The sequence below is a fragment of the Manacus candei genome, unplaced genomic scaffold (assembly GCF_025592945.1).
Source record: "Manacus candei isolate 608988 ecotype Guabito, Panama unplaced genomic scaffold, ASM2559294v1 h1tg000094l, whole genome shotgun sequence".
NCBI lineage: Eukaryota > Metazoa > Chordata > Aves > Passeriformes > Pipridae > Manacus > Manacus candei.
In genome coordinates, this window is record NW_026138142.1 from 3,932,646 (window position 1) to 3,959,632 (window position 26,987).

A 26,987-nucleotide genomic window follows, 5' to 3' on the forward strand; every position below is an offset into this window, starting at 1 on the left:
TCCTATTGAAAGATCTGTGCTTTCCAAGAGTGCCAAGTGTCATTACCATTTTGCAGAGGGGGTTAACAGATGAATAAAAGTCAAAATACTTATCCCAGTAAGTCCCCCAGTAAGCTCATGGCTGAAGTGGGATGAGCACAGGTCTGAATCCCTCATTCTAAAGGCAATATGGTATTGGCTGATGGATTTGTTCATCCTTCTGAAAAGTGTTTTGAAACCACTTTAGTTAAGTGCTGATATATGTGAAGTAATGGAAATACTCAAGGCTAATTGTCTCTTTTGAACCTTCACTCTGATTCTTTGTTTTCCCTGATTCTCTCCTGCTTTAACCTGTCCTGCTGTAGTAGTTAAACCTCCTGCCACCTGAACTCCCAAACTCTCCCTGCTCTGATTCCTGACAGTGTCCCAGGCACTCCCTGAGCTGTCAGCATTTTGGGAGACTGTTGCTTTTTAGTTTTTGCTTTATTGAAAACGAAGAGAGGACAGTGACAAAGAAGTTATGCTCATTTTCCCCTCTTTCTTTTCAAAGAGAAACAGAAATAAACAGAATTTATTCATTAAAATTCCGCAGATGGGAAACATTATCTTTGGTCCTTTTGATGAAACCAGCACACTCTGTGCTGTGACAGGACCTACTTGAATTATTAAATTCAGCACACATGCTCTGTCTTCTGCCACCTCACTGCTTTATTTGCCCTGTGGAACATCCTTCCTATAACCTTCTCCCCTGGGAAATATGTCTCCTGAACAATCACCTTTATCCATCAGATGGACTGGATTCAAGCCAGGGGTTGTGGAGGGGGAGGTTTAGAAAGAGGGGTTTAACCACCTCGTTTGAGAAACCAGCAACAAAAATATGCAAGTGCAAAATGGAAACTTGACGGTCGGTTTTAATTTTCCATTTTTTTTTCGTGAATAGGGGTGGATATTGTGCCCTGTAGGTGCTTTCAGGAAGGGATGCTGCTATTTATCTGAGGCATTTGTGACACTGGGGGCAAAATCATGTGATACATTCAAATTTAACTGAAACAAGGCTGGCAAAGCATTAGCCTTTGAAAAAGAGTGTTCTTCATTCCCTGTTTTTACATCTCCCTTTCTAGCCTGGAACTGAAATGTTCTTTAATGAAGTCCTATTGTCCTCCCAAGTTATGGACAGTTATTTTCCCAGAGGCCAGTCCCTGTGGCTGGGGTATTGGCATCACTTTCTTCTCAACATCCTTCCAAATGAAATAGAATCGGGGAGTTTTTCTTTGAGACAATAAGAATAACAAAGCCCACATGTTTAGAAGAGCTCTTCGTGCTTTGCAAACAGACAAAACAGAAAACGATAAGTCAAATATTTTCCACGTGTCTCTCTAGATTATAAATACCTGCATTTGCATGTGGATTTGTGCCATCTCACTTCAGGTCCTTTATAGGCTGAGAATGTTTCAGGTCAGAATCCAGCCAACTCCCTTTATCATGGATGAACAGGGGAAATGTCAGAATTTCTGACAATACCCATCTCTTCCTTGCTAAGTTTTACAGACAGCCAAAGCCTAAGGGCCAACCTAAGTTAGAGGGCCTAGAAATAGATGCAGAAGAGTTAAGTGGAGTGAATCCTGACCCATCCTTGTCATTGCAGTGATGTGACCTGGCACAGTGAACTAGAAACTCCTTCGTGTGCAGTGAGGAAATGGCAAAGTGCTGAAGTTTGAGTGAGGGTCTGAATCTTCCTCACGATTTATTCACTTGTTGGGACATACCAGAAGAGCAGCAGAGTGGGAAAAGGGTAAAGACAAGATCTGGAGGCTCTTTGGCACCCTAACATCTATTTTCCTTGCCACATCTGCTGTCTTTTATACTGTGGCAGCATAAGGGAAATTTAGTCATAAGCCAGTGCTTTCCAGGAGTCTTTGGTTTGGGAGTCCTAGGATTGAACACACATCTCTATTCTTCTTTATTAATGTTACCCTTTCCCCCCCCATTTCATTATCAGAAACATTCCCTTTTCTACAACAAAAAGGTTCCAAAGCTGCAGAGAATTTATCTAGGGCTCCTAGGTAGTGTTGGTTACTACTTTTTAACTCTATGGCTAAAAACTCTTCAATTTCTGTCTGACCTGGCATAGCCATTTCATTGTACATACTCTGAATGTCAGATATTGTGAGCATTAATGTTATTTTTCTTAATCTGATTGAAATCAAGTACCTATCAATGGCAGTAATTTTACCCTCACAGTGTCCCTTAACTATCTGCAAACATAACAGGAATGTAGCTGACCTGGTGTTTCAGTGGTGCTGGTGGAGTAGGTGACCTGAGGGTTCCTGCTCACTCAAGGGCTGTTGCAAAGATATCTGGTTTTACACCACTGACACTTCAGTCTTAACACCACTGGAACATTGTTTAATATTAATTCAGTAAAGGTCATTGCAATTGTGGGGGAAAAACACTGGCAGAACAAACAATAGGGAGTTCCTTGTAACTCTGAAAGCTTTGTGTAATTATCCTTTTGTCTGTCTATCCCATTGGATTTAGTACAACCAACAATTATTCAGTTTGACAAGCACCCAGTGGAATCACTACAGTCTATGATTAGTTTGGAAAATAAGCATCTATAACAGTTGTATTCAGGCAAATGGACATTCTGAATAAAACAAACAGAATGACTATAATTTTAATTAGAAAATAAAAAGTAAAGTCCAACAAGCAAGGAGGGGAAATTACATTAAGTGATAAAACTCCTGACGAAAAATGCCATCACATCAGTCATATCCAGTGATCCCCCTTGGTTTTGATGTCATATTCTCTTGTTTGTTTCTCTTAGAATTCACATGGCAAAAGGCAACCTTGTTCAATGAGCAAATAAAAGCTGAATGGTGAAGTACCATCCACTCATTCTGGTAGAGATGTTGGAATAACTCTCCAGTGATAAATGTTTGTGTGTATATTTAATATTTTTGTATGTAGATTTAATTTCGCCACTGTGAGAGTACACACGAAAATCAGACATGGAAAAAGACAGCCCTTAGCGTTGAAAATGAGCCCTTTGAAGGTGCCTGCTTTTGAAAAATTGACATTTTCCAAAGATCAGATTGGTGTCCCTGAAATTTATGAGCATTCTTAAGGGATTTTAAGGGAGGAGAGGATTAGGGTTAGTGAAGTCTCTGTAGGAACTGAAAACATGCAGCATGAAAGGACACCTAATTCATTCCCCCCCTTACTTGTTTTTTGCCTGAAGAAGATTAATGAGCCTGTCTGAAAACAAATATTTGAATAGCAATAGGAATACAGCCATTGAGCCCTTAACAAATAATGTTTCATGGAATAGATGGGAGTCACACATCCCTGATTTTCCTTTGGAAGCCAGAGCCAGCATTACAGGCATAGGGAACACACTGGAAAGGAGGGCCCAGTTCCCTGTCAGGCACTTGCTGGATGGCACACACACTCTTGACTCAGCTTCATGGGTTTCCTGAGGAGTCAGAACACTGGGTGTTCCTGCTTGTTCTTCCCTGTCCTGCTTCAGGGTCCTGTTGTATTCCAGGATCACCAACCAACCTTGCCAGGCAAGAGAGGAAGAACTCACCCCTTAGCAGTGCTGTTGGTATCCCCTTCCCTCACTGATTAGAGATTAAATCTCCTGAGTATTCGAGTTTAAAATTTCTATGAATGAGCATGAAAATAATTTACATGTAATTTCATACAGAATATTCAGAATATTTATAAATATAGTTGAATGAGGGTGTACTTCTGTGTATGAAGGGTCTAGAGAGTAAGTCTGATGAGGAGTAGCTGAGGGAGCTGGGATTATTTAGCCTGGAGAAAAGGAGGCTCAGGGGAGACCTTATCACTCTCTAGGACTCCCTGAAAGGAGGTTGTAGTGAAGTGGAAGTCATCCTCTGCTCCCAGGCAACCAGTGACAGGCCAAGAGGAAACGGCCTCAAGCTGTGCCAGGACAGATTCAGGTTGGACATCAGGAGGAATTTCTTCACTGAAAGGGGTAGTTAAGAACTGGAAGGGGCTGCCCAGGGAGGTGGTGGAGTCACCATCCCCAGAGGTGTCCAAGAAACAACTGGACTTAGTTCTGTGGTTTAGTTGACAAGGTTGTGTTCCGTTGAAGGTTGGACTCAATGATCCTGGTGGTCTTTTCAAACCTAAATGCTCCCACAATTCTGTCATTCCAGTCCACTCAAAAACTGATGGTTGAAGAAACAGCCAAAGAAATCCTCACAATGAGGACTGTCCTTACTTTGTCAGTAACAAGGTTCCATGTTAATATTGTAGAAAAAATCTAGACGTGTTTTGCAGCTTGATGTTAAAAGACAGCAGCTGACCCTCGGGTAATGCAGGTGATGTAACCCAAATGAAGACTCCTCCCTTCTTATGGGAGAGGAGGATTTGAGCTACAGTTTTAGACTCTTTATTGTCTCAAAGTTCATGCCCTCACTGATCTCTGCAAGGATTGGAATTGAAAACTATACATGTTTGGAGAATGTTCCTACAGCCCTTGATCATCTGCACAGTTTGTCCTGTCTTGGTGGGAGTGAGAACTGCAGTGGATGTGGCTTTGAAAGTTCTGTATCTTTCTAATCTTATTTTGTCAAATGTTGTTTGATGGAGCTGGGAAGTCACTTTTGCAGACATATGTAGGAGAAGACTGGCTGTTCTTTTTGGCTTTGGCTTATCTGCATATTAAAATATGCATCTTTGTGAGACTGAATCTTTTCATCCGTGTCCCTCTAACTTGCCATCTTTTGTTGCATCTGCGTATTTCCCTTCTTGATGACTCCTGTTAGCAGTATTATTGTAAGCTTGGAAAAAAATGTCTTTACTTTTAAGCCAAGAATTCACATAAAAAGCAAAACTGTTGCATAAAAGGCTGTTTTAAATAGATTTTTAGCGAAGTAATGAGTCAGAGAACAGTTACTTAATTAGCTGGAGACTTGTTGTCTAACATGAGAAGAAATTCTCATGAGGGAAGCAGTTGGATTTGCACTCCTGTAACTCTACAGATATAAATTCTAAATATCAATGATGACAAAAACACACACTCTTTATCGCTTAGGATGCTGTTTGGGGTTTTAATTACAACAGAATATATGTTGACTTCTGCCTTTTGGCAGCATATTAGATGACATTTGTACCTGTGCCCAAGGTACAACTGAGGGCTGCACTGTAGAATATCCACAAATCTGTGTCTACAAAACATGTATAAGAATTTTTCTGTTAAAAGCCCCCCAGTTTCCAGCAGCATTCCACTGCAAGCAAAATGTTTAATTTCAGATTTGAGTTTCCCAGAACAATTTATCAAAGATACAAAACCCAATAATTCAGTGGGGGGAAAAAAAACAGTATTATTTGGAACCTTAGAATACAGATTTCAATGGTGGGAATAGAGCTGATAATAAATACCTGTTGTAGCTGAATATTAAAATCCTAGCTGGAAGAAATAAAGTTTCTTTGCTCCACTGAGCAATCTAATGATTAATTTTGCTCTCTTATTTACTCTGATGGAGCTAATACCCTTAATTGATACTGCAGCTTTGTAATGATAGTTATTGATGGTATCTGTCTCAAAACACATTAGTGTGAGGTGAACAAAATCCTATAAGATACTCACTGACCTCAGAGGATGCAGGAAATTCCATGACTCATTTTAAATCAGCATATATTGAGTTTCAAACCCAACACCAGTGATGCCGTAGCTCTGGGAGGTGACCAACGCTTCCAGTTCATCCTGTTTGTTTCCCAGACTGTGTGTGTTGGTGTCCAGGTGTTTCAGATACATTCCTGAGCCCTCTGTGCTCCCAGGAAATGTGCAAATGTTCCCACCAGGATGGCAGTCCTCAGGGTTGGCTTGCCTACTGCAGTGCTGTTGGTATCCCCTTCCCTCACTGATTAGAGATTAAATCTCTTGAGCATTCGAGTTTAAAACATCTGTGAATGAGCATGAAAATCACTTACATGTAATTTCATACAGAATATTCAGAATATTTATAAATATACTTCCAACTTTCAGAAGGAGGGCAAAAGCTTTGTAAAGGCTTTTGTTAAAGAAATCATTTTGGTTTTTCAGGTGACAGTATTTCATTTTTAAGAATAATGAAGCAAAACAAGTGCTTCTGTTGTTGGTTTCTTCTAAAAACTGAAAATCATTTATAAATCTGGACTGTGAAGCTAAAAGAAGATGGTAAAGTGAAGGGAATGTATTATACTCTTAATTCAAGAAGGGATTTTGGGTTCAGCTGAGTTGCCCACACAGGGATTCTCATGTTATCTGAGATCCTATTAGTCTCTTGCCTGGCTTCCAGCTACTCTTGCATGAGAGCAGAGTCTCCCATTGGTCTCATGTTGCATTCCTGGCCTAAACTCACTGTGGTTTTACAGCTATTGCAGAGGACAGGGTTCCTTTTGGTTCTGATCATGTGGGATATGATCTTTTTGCTGTCAGGGCACTACAGCTGGATGTCATTACCTGCCTATAACTGAAAGCCAAGTATTTGCTTTATATCTCCCCTGATTTACTGAAGGTGTCCTCATCAAGACTCTGTAATGAGCCTTCATTAAAGTCTGTAGACTGCAATAAATAAGTGATCTCATGAATTCCATGTTTTCCACAATGAATTGTTTCTCCCCCTGCCCCTCGTGACATTCTAATGTTTTATATCTTTTAGGTTGGTTGCTACTTGAAGACCCCCAAGTACCCAATTTGGCTGGTATGCAGTGAGAGCCACTTCAGTGTCCTTTTCTGCTTGGAAAAGGATTTACTCAGTGACTGGAAAACGGGAAGGAGATTTGACCTTTACTACTACGATGGCTTGGCCAACCAGGACGAGGAGATCCGGCTGACAGTCGGTATGTGCAGCTCAGTCACTCTGCATCTCACCTCTGGGGGTGGCAGCAGCATCACCACAGAAAGAAGAACCCAGTAATACAAACAGTGACTGTCCCAGGCATGAAATACTGTGTGCCTGTTTCCTAATTTCCATAATTAGCATTGGTGGTTAATTGGAAATTGGGTTTCGCAAGGAAATTTTGAGGATCAGCTGCTGAAAGGGTTAAAAGTGAGTATATGCCACTTTATACACACTAGTAAAGCCTTCAGTGGCACTGATTTCCGAGGATCAGGTTGTGATCTGGCCTATTCATACTCCCAGGGCAGTATTTAAACCATATTTAACTACTCCCATTCTCCTTCACATCACCCCACATCATTTCTACAGGCAGGAAATGCGAGTCTCCTCTTCCTCAACCCTCCACAACAGCAGGAAAATGAGCAGGGAGGGTGTGGAAGCATGAAATCCTTGATCTGCTAAAAAAAAAATCTCTTGCCTGCCTGTAAACATACCTGCAAAAGATCTTCCAGCTTTTTACACTCCTTCTTTCAGGAAACCATGCCAAATTATCCAGCTGCTTTTACAGTAACTACACACTTGTCCAACTGGAAGGCATTTGGATAAGTATCCTGATCCTTAGAAAGCACCTACTTACTGCCATATCAAGACATTCTTGACCACTACATTTTTATTTGCTAATAATATCTTACTTATCTTCTGTTTTCTTTCCCTCGATATATTTATACAATCTAATCTGTGATTCTTTGATAATCAAATTCCTTCTCAGTCTTGAGGGGCCACTCTGTTGTAGCCTGCTCCTTAAAAATAAGTTGTCTCTGTTCCTTATTTGCACCAATATCCATGTTCTTGGACAGAATGGGTTATATTTGGGTGTTTTATGTTCTACTGGAGTCCGTGTGGCAAAGCTGTTCATACAGTGCTGGGGGCTTCAGCATCTCACAAGATTTGAGAGTGAATTCAATCATCATTCTACCTGTTATTTATCCTCTTATTTTTATTAAAATCCCTGTCATTCTATTGTAGGGGTCAGATTATATATTATCTGAAAAAATGCTTAAACTTTTACAGGACTTCAGTTGCCAGCTGGTTCCCACATGGTCTCTCCCAGATAAAAATGACGTGGAAAGTTCAGGGCAGGACTAGAAACACGTTTTTTCTGTTGTGTTGCACCATGTAACATATGGTTCAAACCAGGAGCCCTTATCTGTCTTTCCATCATTAATAAATCAGGAGTGTTTCCAAAATCCAGAGCTGCCAGGTGCTTTAAGATCCCTGGATGAGGAATTGCTCAGAACATGCATAAATTTTTCTCTTTACTGTTCTACCTGTCCTGGCATAGCTCTGTATTTCTCCTCAGAACCTAAACCTGCATGGAGAGATAGAAATCTCTTTGTTGTGGCTGTGGCCTCTTCCAGGGATATGTCCCAGTAAATCCCCTGTTATCTGTGACATTCAGCAAAACACAGTAAAATGCAAATATTTTCATCATTCCAGGGAAGCCCTGTCCTAGTTCTGGCTGTGCAATAATCCTCTGCTAGGTCTGGAGAAAACTGAAATTACTTTGCATCCAAAAGGTAGCACTGGTCCTGCATCTCAGCCATGCACACAAAACCAGATGGAAATATCAAAATGCTGAATATTACTGGTATTTCCCTTGTGGAATTGCCACCAGGAGATGATGGTTAAGCAGTGTTACCTGGAGATACAGCATGAGGTGCAAGGTGCTGCCCCAGCCACATCTCACTGGTGCTGGTCAGCAAAGCTGTTTGCTTTTCCCAAAGCAGGAGGGTAAATTCCTTAAAATGAGAATCTTGACTGTAATTAGGGAGATTAAAATCAAGGTCACATTTTAGGAAATCTCGAAGACATTACACTGGGCAAGAAAGGTAGAACAGATAGAGTGAAAGAATGGAATTTTGGGAGTAATAGCAGTTGCCACTTTATGTTGAGAATTTGTCTTGCTTCTCATCCCCATAACTATTTGCCAAAATATAGACAAGAAATCATAGAATGGTTTGAGTGAGAGAGGATTTTAAAGATCATCTAGTTCCAACCCCCCTGCCATGGGCAGGGACTCCTTCCACTAGATATAAAATTCCTGCTAGTATAAAACACCTGCTAATGAATTCAACAATCCTAAAGGGATGAAGGTTCTTTGATCCTTTCTATTGGGATAGAAATTTCTGATAAGCAGAGAAGGAAAAGAAGCCACTGTATCTGAATTCTCTGCATTTTGCTCACCTTCTTATGTCAGCTGTTTGGGGAGAGTGTGGAGGTTCTGGGACTTTTGTTATATATATTATATGAAAGAGTGTGCTGTACTGCCCAGAGAGATACTGCTGCTCTTTTCTAATACAGTTGATACCTACCTATGTTAACATTTATAATATGTTCTCTCCAAGTGAAGATATAGGGAATTTTTGTACAATCTGTTTTAAAAAAATCTCTCTTATGTCTCCTTGGTTCATACCTTCAACTCAGGATCCTTTTCAAGGTGTTTTCAAACAGCAGCTGGATAATTGCTAAGAATAATATAACTAAATTCCTCAGAAGATTCTTCCAGAGTCACAGACACCATCCTCAGCCCCTTTCCAGATCCCATGGAAGGCAGCACAAGCAATGAAATCTGTGGTGGTGCTCAGTTTCTCACTACCTTTAGCTTAGAATGTATGTGGAGATGAAAGAGATTATATTCACATCCTTCTTGCTGTTGATGGCCCCAGGATGGAAGAGTGTTGCTTCAATATTACTTGCTCTCAATGAGTTGTATGAAACACTTTAACACACAGTTTGTTAGTTAATTAACGTCTCTAAGTGTTCCTGTAAGATACACCTTTAGTGATATTTTTCTTTCCTATCCTTTTGTGTGAAAAATCTCCATTGAGACCTCTTGGTTGGAAGAATTCAAAGCTGAAAATGCCAACATTCATCCAGTGGACAGTGACTTGGAAAGGCAGCCATGCCATGTCCCTGTCCTGCTACCTGTGCTATGGTCAGGACAGTGGCTGTTGCTTCTCACTATGGGAACATCCAGAACATCAGTATCAGGAATTCCTAGAGGTGTCCAAATACTGTTGGAGACCTCTAATGGACCCTGTCCAGAGAAGGGAATGGAGCTGGGGAAGGGTCTGGAGCACCAGGAGCAGCTGGGGGGGCTCAGCCTGGAGAAAAGGAGGGTCAGGGGAGAACTTTTGAGTCTCTACAACTCCCTGACAGGAGGTTGTAGCAGGTGGAGTTGGTTTCTTCTCCCAGGTAACAAGTCATAGGACAAGAGGAAATGGCCTCAGATTGTTCCAGGGGAGGTTTAGATTGGATGTTGGGAAAAAATTTCTTCACAGAAAGGGTTGTCAAGCATCGGAACAGGCTGCCCAGGGAAGGGGTGGAATCACCATTCCTGGAAGATTTCAAAAAACGTGGTGGCACTTGAGGACATGGCTTAGTGTTGAACAAGGTGGTGGTGCTGGGTTGACAGCTGGACTTGATGATCTTAAAGGTTCCATCCTCAATGATTCTATGATTCTATGTTACAAACTCTTCAATATTAGGATAAAAGAGAACTCTTATAAAATTAAGAGATTCCTGTGTACCTCAAAGTTCCTGAAGATCTCGGAAAAAACTGCCAGCACTTTATGCACTTCTAAATATTGTCCATTTCCTACTCCAGCCCTTACAGTCATTCAGAGTTCTCTGCATGTATTTATACTGATCAGATCAACACACAAGGGAGAGCTAGGTTCTCTCTGTGACATGAGAAAACCAGATCTATCTGAGACTGACAGCTGGGAATGTAAGAACAATTCCCTCCCATCCTGTCTGCAGCAGTCTCACTGAAGCAGACCCAAATCCTACACCCTGTCTTGGCATCACTCATTGCTTGCAACCAATCCATTGGCTGGATGACAGGCAGAGAAGAAGAAAGAGAAAAAAAAAATAACCTGCTGCAGTTTAAATGTTTTACTCCAAAACAGGAAACAGCTGAGCAGACTGACATCCAAGCTGGTTGCAGGATGTTTTGTCCCTGGGAAGTTCAGCGACTACTTTCACTGTTGACAGATCCCCTGTCTGAGACAGTGACCTCTCTGTTTTCCCTGGAACAGTGGGATTCCTCTCTGTCCCAAAGGAATGCTCACAGCCTGGGGCAGCTCTCTGATAATCCAACACAGCCTCTTCTCCTCTCTGTGCATCGCTTGCTAAGTAGTCAGGGGACAATCTTCTTTTCCAGGGTAAAAGAGTCTTAAACCAGTTTGGGCTGGACTTGGGGTTTGCTGTTCCAGTGTTTTACTACCACCATTCTTAGTATTTGAGTAACAGCAATTACTTGCTCAGTAATTATGACATGAGTTGTGAAATAAAAGCCTCACGACAGCCCTCATTTTGTGATCTGTGGTTTTCCTTGAAACCATCTCTGTATTAGTGAACTATCCTGGGTCAGGGCACGTGGTTTAGTGGTGGGTGTGTCAGTGCTGGCTCGATGGTTGGACCCAGGGATCTGAGAGGTCTCTTCCAACCTTAATATTTCTATGGTTCAGTGAGTCTGAACACTGTCCCACGATCATCCTGACTGTTCAGTAGCCAGCACAATTCTGGGCAAGCTTCTGGCCCAGAACAACTAATACTGGGCACAATAATGTATTTAAATGTATTTCCCAAAAAAATGTATTTCCCGTGAGCCGTAGTTTTTGTATCTGCTCTGAGTATTCCCAGCCCTGTCTGTGGCCACTCTTTTTAGGTCACAGAGTCATAAAATGGTTTGGTTTGGAAGGAATCTTAAAGATCATCTCATTCCAAACCCCCTGCCATGGGTAGAGACACCTTCCACTAGATGAGGCTGCATCAAGCCCCATCCAGCCCAGCCTTGGATACTTCCAGGGATGGGGCATCCATCCAAATTGTGTGAATGAGGGCAGGAGATGGTGTTCACGTGACAGAAGTGCTCACCCTCCAGGATATTTCAGTCCAAAGTGGGCTGGGAGATGTGCAGTGTGAGTGATAATCCATCACTTCCATGTGTGGAGTTCCTATAAGCCATTGTGGGATCCTGTATGGATAGAAGTGATTCCAGCCACTGACAAATGTCTGTTTTGTCTCTGCAGATACAACTCAGGTGTGCACTGAAGATAAAGAAAATGATCTCACTCCTCCACTTGAGCATTGTATTAGGACAAAGTAAGTGAAATGACAGGTTTTCATGCAGAAAATAGTCACTGATATAAAGAATGTACGTAGGGCTGGAGCATAGTGAAAATATTGGTGCAAGTAAACCTGATAAAAATTACTGCTTAAAAATCAGAAAGGATCTGAACAGGCCAGGCTGTGACAATAATGACACATTTCATTGTGTGTTATTGTAGCTAACATTGACCTGGCAGAGGTGTTCACTTCATTCCTAGAGGAGCTTTCATGACGTCACCAAGAACTGACTGAGCCAGATTTGGTTTGAGAGCACAGCTGGGTTTCAAGGGATGTAAATTTAGATTCCCAAAAGTGGTTGCTCCCTATTGCAGAGGTATAAGGAGAAAAGGAGAAAGTTTATTTCTGAAAAGTGTAGTTGCACCAGGGAACTTGGGTATCATTTTCTAGGCCTGAAACCCTTTGCTCAACAGTCTCAGTTTTCTCCAGCTGTCTGTGGGCAGCAAAGAGTTTGTCTAGACCACAAAACACTGTGTTTTGTGCAGTCATTCATGACAGCTCTTAGCTCATACTCTCTCCCTAAAGACAAGGCTAGTTCCTGTCCTGTTAGGATTCTCATGGCCATTTTGAGGTTTATATGATATTAAACTATGGGCTTTTAAGCAACTTATCCAAGTCATACTGAAGTTAATGGGAACATTTTCAGCTTAGTGAGACACGAAAGAAAGAAAATGGAGAAATCTAACTGGGTAGAAAAATCAGCTTTATATCAGCTCCAGCATGGCTTGGAAAGTTACTGTCTGGATGTCTCTGGAGCAAGAAGTAAAAGCCTCATTGTCAAAGACCGTGACATTTGTTAAATCAGCAAGCCAAGCTTCAGATTTCTCTTGCAATTTCCCTCCTCTCTTTGCCATATTTTGTTCTGTAAAAAAACCCCATCAAAAAATAAATAAATAAGGTCAAGACCTGCCAAGCAGTGTGTTGATGAAGGGCTGCCATTATAAAGCTACAAGAAGGCAGAAGAGGCATCCTGAAAGGTGACAGCAGTGACATCAGTCCAGGCTCCCTGCACATACAGATTTTATTGATTCCTCTCTTCCAGTAACACATAAGCATGACTCCAAACTAGAATAAATAATGTGTAACCTCAGAACCCCCCACAGGGGGAATAATGCATGCAACTACTTAAAGTTGCTCTCAGAATATCTTCCATTCCTGGCGTTGTATCAAAGTTATACAGTGTTTGTAATGCTGGTGTTTGTTTATTTTAAGCTCCCTGCTTTAATCTGCTGGAGAAGTAAATTAGCAGCAAATTTCAGTGCCAGTTTATTTTGTTTGTACCATTCTCAGGACTGTCTGATTTACCCTGATCATTCTGGCTCCTTGTTTTCAGTGCTCTCCACTTGCTTTGGGCCTGTTTAGTTAAGTGTGGCCTTGCTGCAAAAGGTTTTTCATGTTAAATTTTTCCCTTTTGCTTTAAGAACTTTCTCTTCCAACTACGAAACAGCATATAAGGAAAAGTAAAAACAAACCCAACTAACCAATGTTTTAACAAATTGGGAGATAAAAAAAAGGAATGTTTTGTGTCGTAAAACCGTGGAAATCACTCCTAAACTAATTTTTAGTAAAGCCAGCAAAGAGCTGTTACTAATTTTGATGAAATATTCATGATGAAGGTCCTTATCAATTGTCAAAAAATGTAGGATAATTTCTCAGGCAGAGTGGAGAATGTCACAGTCTGCACAATCAGAACTGAGAAGATTAACTGTTATTAATTGGTTTTATTGTTGTTTGGGGTTTTTTTCCTTTCATTCACATGCCTCAGTTCTGTTTTAATCCATGACATTCCCATTGTTTACCTCAATAGGTGAGCAGCACTGTCCAGTAACACACTGGGTTCTCTGCCCAACATCTGTCTGCTATTTGTTCTCTTGTCCTCTCCCAAAGGGGAAAGTGCATATGTAATATAGACTGTTTCTGTTTTATTATTTAGAGTTTTATTATTATTATTATTATTATCAGGAGAGAAAGGTTGTTTTGCTTCTGCAGGAGGAGGAGGAGGCTCATGTTTCCAGTCTATAAAATGTCAGAAGAGTGAGGTTTGAGTTTAAAGCAGGTGGCTGGAGTGACCAGTCACCAACAGGTATCACTATAACATGCAGGCTCCCAAAAAAAGGTTCAGGGCAAGCAGAAGTGCTTTTACTGTGGCTCTCAGCCCCAGACATCTGTGGGAGCAGTCAGATTCTGAGCAAAGGATGTCTGGAATGTGCATCCCTGGGTTGTTTTGGAGATGCCGTGCAGACATTTTATCCTGCTCTTCCCTGAAGAACTCTCTTATATCACAGCCCTGATCCTCGGCATCCCTCTGCACAGGAGGAAATAACATCTGTTAGCTCTGCCTGAGGGGAATAAAACTGGGATCTGATATTGCAATCTGAATTCAGAGGTATATTTTGTTAACCCTCTACCATCAGTCTGTGCTGGTGGGGCTGTGTGATGCCTCAGTGCATCTGTTTGGCTTTGCAGTGAGACAACCACTGGGAATTTAATGGAGAAGAGGAGAACGTGGGCATTTCACCCTGAATTACTGATGTGCTCTGAAACAATACCAAATTATTAGTCCAGGAGATACTCACTGAATGTTATTCCAGACTGAGCATTGTTCAGGGCCTGAACCGGTTCCTCCTCAGTTCCCGTTAACTCCATGACCCCTGGGTGAGGTTGTAATTGAACCACATGGGTCTAATGTAGTTTTAGTTTTGCTAATCTGATAAATTATAATTGAATCAGCAGCTAGAAAATGCCTTACTTCGTGGCAGGATAGTTTGGGGAAGTGATTCCCCTGCATTGTCTGGGCAGTTTTGTTTCTGTCTGTGAATAAAAGACTTGTTTAGCACCTGTGAGTGAGATCTCCACTGTTTGACACCTCTTCTTGTGCACATTCAACAGGGGAAATCAGTCTAAAAAATGGTTTGAAAATAAACCCAGGAGATAAGGCTTGTTCTGTAAGTTGCCTTCAGCCCTGATCCAAAATATAATTTTCTGTTTAAACTCTTTATGGAAAGCCTGCTTTAAAAAAGGCCAGTTCCTCACTAAAGAGTGATTAACAACATCTTTAACAACAGCAAAAATAGTGTCACATTATGAGTATTTCCAGAGTACAGTGTAGTCTCAGAGCAGGTTTCACTCTTTTGGCCTCTCTGGGGTCTCTGTGGATCCCTCTCAAAGCTTTAATCACTCTGGTGAGGTAGAAGGTTGCACTTTGGAAAGATTGTACACAAAGATTAGGGATGATTTGTGTTATGACCTGAAAAATCCAATGGGGGCAGAAGGTGACAATTGTATTTTCTACTTGCATTGGGTCATTTTGGGGGTGATACCCTGAAGAGCTCTCACCACTGGCAAGTGCCAGGTCGAATATCCTCAGCTAGAACATATTCTGCTCTTAGCTTAAGATGTGAGACATCTCTGCTGTGTATTCCTGCTAAGTCCTGGGATGGGAAACAGTCTTTCTGCATTTTTTTCTTTTTTTAATTTTTATTTTCTCAGCAAAGTGAAAAACACAGAAGGAAAAATTTCACAACAGCCCTCAGATGGTCACTTCCTTTGAGACATTGCTCTGAATGCTGCATGGATTCAGCTTTTGGTTTTGTTTTACACTTAATTGACTTGCTCAGCAAAAGGCCTGAGCTGCCATACCCTTGCTGACACATCCTTTCCTCGGTGACAGGAGGAATGTGGCACTCTGGCAACTCACCGTGGCCTCCACCCCCTCCCCAGTGTCTCACTGCTGTGAACACGCTCCCTAGAAAGGTTTTCAAAACAGATATAAACGCTCAACACTGGGAATGTGAGAGTTTCATTCCCAGAAAATGTGGGCCATGACCTTGCAAATGAGAACTGCCCCAGACAAGGGTGGATTTGTGCCATGAGGGGCTCTGACTGTGCAGGCAGTTGACTCAGTGCAGTGTGACTGGAGAGCATCGTCCTGCCTTGGCCAAGTCTTGGTTCAGATCTCTGTCTTCTGCTGTGATCTGAAGACCCATTTTGTGGCAAATTCAGGGTTGATACTTCCTTTACACTGTCACATTCCTGAAGCCAAGCTGAGCTTTGGCAGCCAATGCAGGGCAGGCAATTAAAACGTGGAATGGTTTTGTGCGTGTTCGTGTGGACTCACCTGGAAATGCTGTTCTCAGTGTGCAACTTCAGTGTTACTCTGAAGAGGGAATAAGGGCAGGGAGAGGCAAAACCTCAGCATAGGAAAAGCAAAGCATCACCATTAAAATGAGGCACTGAATGCTTTGAAGGAACCAAGGTGAGGAGCAAAGATAAATGAAGTGGTCTGGGTGCAGGGTCTCAGAGTCAGAGAGTTCCTGATCAGAGCCCTGCTGAAGAGGAGGGTGCAAATTGCCTGCAAACAGCTGAGACTGAGTATTCTGGTTATATAGGGTTAATTCTTGTACCCTTCTTGGGTATTCCCTGTGGTCTTTGCAACATGAAGGTCCTTCTTCTGAACCAGCTGCTGCTGAGGACTCTCTGTTGCCAAGGAGGGACTGGAGGAAAGGGTGAGGAGACACCTCCAGACCTAAAATGAGGGGGTACGACCACCTCACTGCTGTTCTTTCCCTTTGAGATGTGGTTAGTTATCCCAGATAAGTCCATCCCAATCCCTCTAAGGTTTGCTGGGTGGTTGAGGGATGTGGGTTTGCCTCTCCAAGAACCTGATTAACTGATGGATGTCAAATGGTTGCTCTCATTTCTAGGTGGCAAGGAGCTGTCATTGACTGGAATGGCACGGAACCAATCTTGTGACTGACATGACCTGCACTTCATTGGCCAGGACAAAAAGGAAATGACTGAATTAGCACATTCCTATTCCCACCAATAAAGGAAATAGGACAAGAGTTGTGCAGTGTCTGTTGAGGAAGAATTACATGGTTTACAGGCTGGAGGAGTTTCACCTCAATCACCTTGTGCTTCAGATATTTTGCGTAAAATATAAACAACACTTACGTAAATCCCTTGTCACTGCCTTCAGCATAAAACTTCTGAGGGCAGGCTGAGTTCCCACCACCAAACCAAGGTTACAGATGAAGCAGTGAAGTCATCAACGTCCCCTTGAGGTCTCTTTCTGGATCCACTCTGTATCCTGCAATTGTTTGAAAGCATCTGATGAAAGATGCTGAACCCAGATTTCTCTCTCTGGGCATGCCTTCTCTGTACTGCCTTGTTCTCCTCCAGCAAAACTCCAGTGCCAGTATAAAATATCATCCGAGAAAAATATATTCACTTCCTTACCTGCTATTATAAGCACTAAATAGATTGGTGACCGTAAGGGCTTTTCAGATAAAGCCTGGCCTATACAAAGTTCTTGTTGTGTCATAAATTTGCAGTAAGAATTGTGGTTTTGTGTTACCAAGATAATAGCACTAGTACATTCTTGCTACTGGGTGCAGTTGGTGTGTAACAGTGCCTCGTGCTGATATAGCTCATTTTTCTTCCTGGATAAGAGGCAGCTGTATCAGTATCTTTACATTTATACTGTTACTTATACTCCCAAGTTACAGATTAGATCTGTGGTTTGCTCCTTCAGAATTACAAATAAACCATAAGAGTTGTTAGGTTTGAAATTTAAATGGTGCCTATCTGTGATAGATACCAGTTTTCATGATTAAATAAAGTGCATGTACTGGAATGAGGTACCGTGGAGACATATCATGAGGTACTGAAGCAGCAGTTTGTATTCTGAAATTAATTCTGTAAGTGACATGTTTTAGCAGCACTTGACCAAAATTGGAACAAGTTACTGTACTGAAGATTGGAAAAAAATGCCTTGGAAAAAAGGCAGATAAGTGGTCTTTCTAGAATTATTCCTCTCTCTTGAGTGAATATTTCATGAGAGTTTAATAAAGAACTTTTACTTTCTGATGTTGATCATAGCACCTTCTTCCTAGTTGGTATGCAAACTCCTCTGAGTCCTGATAAACTCATGGAAAATCGATTTCCAACAAAAATTCAGTGTCCTACTGTTGGTAGTGTGGAGAAACTGAAAGGACTCTGCAAATAAAGATCTTGGGAAATTAGATTTGAAAACCAACTTGAATATGAGCCATAACAAAGTACCAGAAAGGTTTAGATAGTCTTTGGATGAGCGTCTGTCTCCCCCTTAGCTTCCCATTCACATCAAATATCTGTATCATAGAATCATGGAATGGTTTAGGTTAGAAGGGACCTTAAAGATCATCCTTTTCCAACCCCTGCCATGGGCAGGGACACCTTCCACTGGCCCAAGTTACTCCAAGCCCTGTCCAACCTGGCCTTGGACACTTCCAGGGTTGGGGCAGCCACAGCTTCTGTTGCCTCAGCACCCACACAGGGAAGAATTTCTTCCAAATATCTGATCTAAACCTGCCCACTGTCAGTTTAAAGCCATTCTATGCAGTAAAGCGTCTCAGAGTTTCAGCAATTTTAATTTTATTTAATTCACTGTAATATAATGTGTTTGGTTTAGAACAGCAGACAAACTTTGTGAGATGCAGATCCCCCATTCAGCCCCTGAGGCATCAGCAGCATCACCTCCAAGCTCATTCCTGACTCTCCCACAGGGATGTTGGCAAACCCTTTTATATCTGTGTACAGGGATGTGTTTGCACTGTCAGCTACAGGGAGATTCAATAATGCCTTTAAGATACTGGCCTCACTGTGAGCTTCAGTGTTTCTGGCAGTGGGAGATCCCAAAGAGCCAAAGATCCCTCTTCCAAAGCCTTTTTCCCCTCTCAACATTTCTGTGTTCTAAAGCCCACACTTTGTTTCATGAATCAAATATACTTTAATTTTCCCACCTACCTCACAGGGAGATTTTACATCTATAATGTAAAGCATGATTTATTTTTTTTTTTTTTTTGCAGAATGCATTTGGACAGAAAATACTGTAGAGATGACAAATGCTGGAAGATTTTTGGGACCAAAAAAATTCCTTTCTGGATTTTTCCAGTGTAGTAAACCTGCATCATTTATTTTAAAGCACTGCTTTAAAGTGTGTCAGTTTGGAGATAACCTTCCATTCCCTGATAGCAGAGCAGCACAGATAAGTGTTCATCTGGGGAAGGGGGGGGAGCTGTTTTGTGACAGGCCAGATTTTATCTGACTGAAATGTGGATGTTTGCAGTGCAGATGTGTCCAGAGGATCTGTTCTCCTCTGGTCAGAGCAGGGGAGATATCAGGGTGTGATTTATCTTTGCTTTAGGATGAGAACTGTGTGCCAGACTGTAGGTTGGTGAGTATAAAAGGAGCCCAAGGGGATTCCTCCAGTGGATTTTACCCATGAAGATATAAGGGTTTTCAGGGTGTAAGAAAGAGGGTAGATTAGTGAATAGGGCTTGGAAGTAAATTGTGTTTTATGGATTATCTTGGAGGATAAATGAAGATGAGGAGAGGCCCTGAACTCTGACCCTTTTTCTAAAACAGACCCCAAACAACTTTGTGGCTTCTTCATCACTGGTTCTGGGGAGTATTTTTGTGAAAACTGTTCAAACAGATCTCTCTCACCTGTTGTCAGTCATTGTGTCCTTGTATATTTGGTCCACCTACCATCTATTAGGAAGAACTAACTCCAGATTCAGCTGTTCCCTCATTCATGAAGGCAGAAATAAAGCAGCTGGACACCTCCCCAAACCCTCACTTACCACCTGTGTGGGGTAAATCCACTGAGCTGGAACATTGAGAACCTCAGCATTTCTAAGCTCCTTCCCCCATCCTTGCTCCTGGAACCTAAAGGCAGGATCTTCCTTCCCCAGTGTCCTTACCAGGCAAAGGAACAGCTCTTCAGATTTTCTGGGACGTGTTTCCATATGGAAGAAATCCCCAACCAGAACATTAATTTATATCTAAATATTCTCAAAAAATAATGCCAGAGCATTACCTGATCACTGTCTGCTTCAAGAAGAAGACTTGCATGTTTTTGTTCAATATAAAGCACCAGAAATTATTTCCCTTTAGATCTTAAAGGGCTTTTTGAATCAATCAGGCAAAGCAATGCAAAATGTTATATGGCAATACAAAAACCTTTGCACAGATCTGTGTAGAAACATATCCTGTTCCAGCAGCCTGCATCCATATTTTTTTTAAATTATATTTTCCTCTTCATTGTTTCTCTTTTTTCTTTTTTTCTTTGCCCAAATAATGTGACTTCCTGAAACAACAAAACAGCGACAGTTGGATAATTGATAATTAAAAGACAGGGGTGACATTGGCACTTGGTCTGCACGATGCCTTCAATTCATTCTCTTGTCTTTGTGGCATAAAAAATTACACCCTGTGCTGAAAACTGACCCCTTAACTAACAACAGACATGGCATATTGGGTATGGAGATGAATATGTAAACAGAGCTACTATTTTGGCAAGGTGTCATATATACCACCTTTGTACAAAGTGTTTATTTAGCTTTGTCTTGTACAGAATGTCCTGTACAAATAAAACATCTAAAGGGATGGTCAGAGAGTAAAAGCCCAGATTTCCTCTTCATTTTTTAATAGTTAATTTTCTAGTGGAAATTTATCCAGGAGATTAAACTGTAAATGCTTCATGGGCCTCATCAGGTCAATGGAATAATAATGAGAAGCAGCAAACAGCTGTGAAAAAAATCATTGTGGGTAAAAGTCACACTTAATTTGATAAACCTGCTGCTACTTGTTTTTCTGCAAATCTGCCCTTACACTGGTCAAATCTGGGAAAACTTTGGGATGTGATGGCTGACATCATTGTGGAATCTCTGAAGTCATTGTGTGTTTACCTACCAGGTAAAGAAAAAACAACAACCTTGAGTCTGTTGTTTCCAAGTTTTCACTTTTCTGGGGCAGATTCCATTTTGTTCATGTTTGCAGTGTATCTAATGGGCTAATTTGAAAAGACAGGAAATGGTCACTTCAGAAATCAGAGGAAAGCTGAAGAGCCTGGAAAGGATGGAACCACCATCAGCCAAGTTTTCCAGCAGTGGGAAGTGGTTTGGGGGCTCTGAAGATTCAGCTGCTGAAAGTGAAATACTTGGAGAAGGCACCATTTCCTCGTGGTGGTGGGGAGCCCCATGAAACCATGAGGACCTCAAATCACTGGTTATTTCTGAAAATACTGGCACCAGTCTTTTGAAGGAGTAAAATAGCCAGTTCTTCAGAGGGCCTGCGTGATTTGGGTAGGATTGCAAAAGCCTGATGTAATACAAAATATGCATTTACATTATTCTGGTAACTCTGCTTAGTTTTCCTGTCCTGTCCCAGGGTAAGTTTATTATGGAGGAAACCCCAAATTTCACATTGACCATATTTGAGGTATGGACAGTTTCTGCTGAGTAGGTGATGAAAAGTTAACCCTCAACGAAGTTGGTCTTGTAATAATTTGTCTCTTCATATTTGTAGAAATGTAAAAATTAGGAATCAAGTACCAAAGCCTTAATGACCAATGTGCATTATTTTATTTATTTTATTTTATTTTATTTTATTTTATTTTATTTTATTTTATTTTATTTTATTTTATTTTACTTTATTTTATTTTACTTTATTTTACTTTATTTTATTTTATTTTATTTTAATTTGTTTTTCATCAAAAAGGTCACACAGAAAACAGAGGTTTCTTTATGGAAAGAAAATTGTTGCTCCTGCCTCTCTGTATGATCCAGGGCCTTGTCTGCTGCATGAACTAAGGAAAAGTCACCCCATTAAGGACACTTTGTATATACTTACACTCTTAATTTGTTTGTTTTCATTGGCTAAAAGATAATAATTCCAACGTTAGTTCTGAAATAAGGAAGCAGTCTCTACTTAGCAGCTTTGTTTATAAAACTAGAGAAGGTAAAAGGGCATTTTCAATCAGATATTTTATTTGTCATTTCAATCAGGGTGTGGAAGGATTGTTGGTACAGTGAAAACAACCTGTTTTTGTGATGTCACTCAGTAGTAGTTTTTGTAGAAACAAGTACCAATTTTATAAAGAAAAAGTGACTTATTTCTAAGATAAATATTTATCAGTAGTTCAAGATTTCAAGTTTCAGTGCTGTGGGTTTTTTAAATTTTTCTTTTGCTTGAGGGAATTATACATCACTGCAACAGATGACACTTCATGGAAGTTGTGCTTAAAGGGACAACTCTTCACTATCCATAAGAAGGGAACATTGAGTCTTTTGCCAGACACTTGAACCAGAGCATTTTCTTTGATCTCTGGCTCTTGGCATCGAGGGGAGTTTCAGGTGCTGTGTGGTTTCCATGACACTGTAAACATCACATGCTCTTCACAGATATTTTACACAGGACATCTTTGGTCTGTGCAGGTTAAAATGTCTTACAACAGCTCCTGGACCTGGGTGCCTCAATTTTCAAAGCCAATTTGAGAAACTTGAGATCATTTATGAAAAGGTAGAGTATGAGAAGTTGACTGTGGACAGCTTGAGGCGAGGTGGTCCTGTGCAGAGACTGGATTAAGAGACTCAGAGGCAGTAAATCTAGAAGCTGCAGTGTGGCTTTAATATGGCTCTGAAGCTGGATTCCAGGAAAAATGATTAGAGTAGTTGAACACGTCTCCTATGAGGAAAAACTGGATTGCTAAACCTGGAGAACAGAAGGTGTGGAGAAGGGGAGACCTTAGACCACCTTCCAGTGCCTAAAGGGGCTCCACGAGAGCTGGAGAGGGACTTTGGACAAGATCATGGAGAGATGGAATGAGGGCAAATGGCTTCAAACTGACAGAGGGAAGAATTAAATTGGATCCTGTGAACAAATTCTTCCATGTGAGGGTGGTGGGGCCCTGGCACAGGTTGCCCAGAGAAGCTGTGGCTGCCTCATCCCTGGAAGTGTCCAAGGGAGGTTGGATGGGGCTTGGAGCAACCTGGTCTAGTGGAAGGTGTCCCTGCCCATGGCAGGGGGTGAAACTGGATGATTCTGTGAACTTATAAACCCTCATTCCTTTAAGGACACTAATTGAACTGCAACAAGTCTAATGGACTCAAATCCAACACGTCATCTTTGTTGCTGGCCCATGCATTGCTTACTAGGAGGTGTTTGTAACACAATCTGTTTTTTGGTGTCCCAATGCCTCTAAAGGACTGGAGAGAAGTGACCATCCACAATCTCAAAATAAAACCTTACATGTGTCTGAAAGTGGTCATCCCAAATCAAAAGCCTCCAATGTTGTCAATTAGTCTTGGCAGTAATTCTTCTGCTCAGGTGGCTTCCTGCTGTAGGAAATTTAGTCTTCTCTGTGAGTCTCAGGTAGGATCCATCTAATCTGGTCAGAGGTGTCCAAAGGGTGGATATCTTCATGTAAACCAGTGACCTAGGACTACCTTTGAAGCCACTGGTGAGTAATGGGCACAGTACAGGCATGAACTTTTTTAAGCGCCCACAAAAGGAATTGCATTTCTGCTTCCCTGCCTGCTGCTGTCTGGGTCTCCATGGATTATATTGACTATCTGGAATGAATGAATCCCACTGTGTGTGAATAATAAAGCCAGGAAAAAAAAAAAAAGGAGATAATTTTTATAGAGCCATGTACTTGACAAAACAAGTGAATGAGGTGATGGGTGAGAGATTCCTGCTGGCTCCTGCCCCCTGCTCACCTCTGGCTGCCACTTTACAGCTTTCAGCTGTGAGATACAGAAACATCTCTGTGGAAGAAAGCACAGGACTGAGCAGCAGGAACTTGCCAGCTCTTGGAGAAAGGGCTACTGATAAAATTAGGCTGCTCACATGGGCACACAGGAGGCAGGTCAGACTTGGGACCTGGAAGGTGTCCTGGACGTGAGATTTTGTAATAACAGCACCAGAACTGTGTCACAACCCTAAATCCTGATAAAACACCCCAGATATCTACCTCGTGTGGGTGTTCTGCTTACTTCCTTATCATCATCTTATCACTTGGCAAGAGCTTCCAAATTAATCTAGGAAATATTCTGGGCATTTGTAAAAATACTCCGTGCAGTGGAATTCAGCAAATATTTATTGATTGACGAAACACCAGCAAAGAATGTGTAATCAAAAAAAGAATTAAAGTGTTCAGCTCCTCTCTGTAAAATACACAAAGAATTGGAGGTTAGAAGTTATGTTCCACAAACATACCTTTTGCTGAGATGTACTTGGTGTGGTGAGTGGTGTGGATGTGAGCCAAGGTCTCCAGACCTTGGATTCTGGATCACTGCTGCAGGGAGAGGGGAAAAATATCACTTCTGGGTGAGGGAAGGGAGAGGTCTAGGATCTCCACCTGTGCAGGTATGTGGGAGACAGTTCCCTGAGGACGGTTGGGTTTCTGCAAAGAGAAGTTGAAATCTCAACTGAAGATCACAGTTACTGAGCAGCCACTCACTGAGCTGTGCACGTGATGTGAGACACATCAGTGGAGTTTTGGTGGGGATTAAATCCTAAACACTATAAAGGCATCATCATCAGTGGGAGCCCAACAATAAATTAATTTTAGTAACCTCAGTAAAATAAAAAAGTCACCTTAAACATTGAACATGGAAGGGTTACCAATCCTTGTACTCCAGAGGTGCAGGATATTGCAGATCGCTGATTTTTGTGTTACTGAGGGTTTTTCTTGTCTGTGATGCTGTTTTAAGCCAGCACTTAATTTACTTTATTGACCATTAAATGTGGGAGAAAAACATACTGAGGGACAAACCCATGCCAAGTTCAAATCTGGAGATATTCCAGAACCATCTGGATGCAATGCCGTGCCATTTGCTCTGGGATGACCCCACCAGAAGACCCACTGTGGTCCCTTTGAACCTCACCCATTCTGTGATTCTGTGAAATCAGCTGAACACTGTCTTCAATGGGCTCCACACTTTTATTTGTCTCACATGGATGGTCACTCCCTTATACACTGTTAAACTTTTGGCTGAGAAAAAGCTTCAGAGTTTGTACCTTTATGTCTTAATTCTCTGTGATCCAAGGCCGTATTCCTGTTTCTTAAGTGGCTGCACCACGTTGTTGATACGATTTCAAATCTGCTGTCATGCATTGTTTACATCTGGCCAACAGAAGTAAGAGGGGAAAATATCACAATAGCAAATTGCAGCTGGTAAATGCCAGTCCCAGCCAGTGTGACAAGTGAGTGATGAATGTGCTGCCATGGCGTGTGAGGAAAGCTGCTCTTTTACGAGCCTTTCAAGGCAGAACAGTTTTATTATGACTGACATCCTTCTCGGGGCTGAATTCCTATCACCACATCCTTCCTGAGTCGCTCTTGCTCAGGTCACTCCTGTAAAACAATCCAGTATAATGCAAAAATTATTATTCCTGTTTGCAAACCTGACAAACACGTAAAATTCCACCCTGGGTTTATCAGTATCAGTTTTCAGTCAGTAGCAGATGAACATAAAAGGTGAAAATATTAAAATTAGGCTTTTTTCTTTTTTTTTTTTCTCTAGCATGAAATACAGCTCTGGATACATAACTGTTGAGTCATCTGAGAGAGAAAATTGGTATGTAATGGCTGCTTGCCACATGCTTTGAGAAATATATAAAATCATAGAATATCCTGAGCTGGAAGGGACTCACAAGGATCATCAGGTCCAGCTCCTGGCTCTGCATGTGATAACCCCTAAAATCACACCCTATGTCTGCGTGTATGAGTAGCAGAGGACATAGAAAGAGGAATTAGAATGATAATTATTATATTTCTTCTAATTTTGAGTAGAATCCGTTAGGGTTTATGCAACAGTGTTAAGGCACCCACTAGTTTTTAACAGAATAGTTAACAGGGAAATAACATGATGAGTGAGAAACTGTATTAGGAACCATGAGGAAAGGCTGAGAGAATTGGATTGATCAGCCTGGAGAAGAGGCTTCAGGGTGACCTAATTTGGGCCTTCCAGTACCTGAAGGGAGCCAACAAGAAAGATGGAGAGAGAGTATTTACAGGAGCATGGAGTGACAGGACAAGGGGGAATGACTTCAGACTGTCACAGAGTAGGTTTAGATTAGATATTAAGAAGAAATTCTTCCCTGTGAGGGTGAGGAGCCCCTGGCACAGGTTGCCCAGAGAAGCTGTGGCTGCCCCATCCCTGGAAGTGTCCAAGGCCAGGTTGGATGGGGCTTGGAGCAACCTGGGCTAGTGGAAGGTGTCCCTGCCCCATGTCAAGGGGGTGGAACTGCATAATCTTTAAGGTCCCTTCCAACTCAGACCGTTCCAGGATTCTGCTGGAACCTTCTCTAGCAGCACTGGATTTAAATTCTTCTAACAGTTTGTCCTCTACAAATACACATTTGCTCCTCTGCTTCCTCCTTTCAAGTATTCTCAGCTGCTGAGAGCAAAGAAAGGCACTGTGTAACTTATAATATGAAAACATTACTAATTTTTTCTCTCTCCTTGTTTTTACCACTTTACATATTCCATGTTTAAGGCGTAACTGAATTAGGAAGCTTCTTTATTTCGTGGACTCTGACAGCAAAATGTCAGTATGGTCTGAGAGAGGAGGTGATTTATGAGGTTTCCAGGATGCAGGCAACAGGTGACTTTGGAAAGGAAAGAAACCATGTTCCTTGCTTAAAAAAAAAATAATCAAGTAAAAGTAAAGCCATACAGAGAATATATGTTATCTACAATTGTTCCAGAAAGCGTTTCCTACAGAACAACAATTACAAGTCATTGTGAGTCCCTCGGGAACAGCAGTCAAAAACATCAGCAGTTAATTACTAGAACTTCCTAAATCAACCTTCTTTGGCATGACATGAAGTGAATGAGAGCAATAAAAGCAAGGAAGTGCATTGTGCTTTGTCCTGTCCAACTCCTGTTCGGACAGGCGTAGGTCACAAGCACAAATGTAACCAGGCATGAATTGTTGGTTGGTTTTGGGTTTTTTTCTTTTTTTTTTTTGTGATATTTTAATTCCTGGCCTTGGGTTAAATTAGATCAGCATGGAAAGGCCAAGGTGAAATGTGGGGCCAGGTCTTGAGACTGCGTAAATCCTTTGAGTTGTACCATGACCACACCTTCAGGGCAGAGTCCCTGCTCCTGTAACACATCAAAGTACA

General features: G+C 41.5%; 1 protein-coding gene and 1 long non-coding RNA gene across 3 annotated transcripts in view; both read left to right on the forward strand.

Moving 5' to 3' along the window:
* The window catches only part of MINDY4 (MINDY lysine 48 deubiquitinase 4), a 70,527-nt gene extending 52,269 nt beyond the window's left edge, over positions 1 to 18,258 (forward strand). Inside the window, exons 15-17 of one of the 2 annotated variants that reach the window (XM_051768352.1) lie at positions 6,657 to 6,837; positions 11,933 to 12,005; positions 16,733 to 18,258. In XM_051768352.1, coding sequence (XP_051624312.1) covers positions 6,657 to 6,837; positions 11,933 to 12,005; positions 16,733 to 16,781 — 303 coding nt within the window. In that variant the 3' untranslated portion in view covers positions 16,782 to 18,258. The remainder of the gene's footprint in view (positions 1 to 6,656; positions 6,838 to 11,932; positions 12,006 to 16,732) is intronic. The other variant, XM_051768351.1, reaches the window with a different exon arrangement.
* Positions 1 to 26,987, forward strand: part of LOC127461109 (uncharacterized) — a 493,673-nt gene that overhangs the window by 207,309 nt on the left and 259,377 nt on the right. The gene's annotated exons all lie outside the window — the stretch shown is intronic.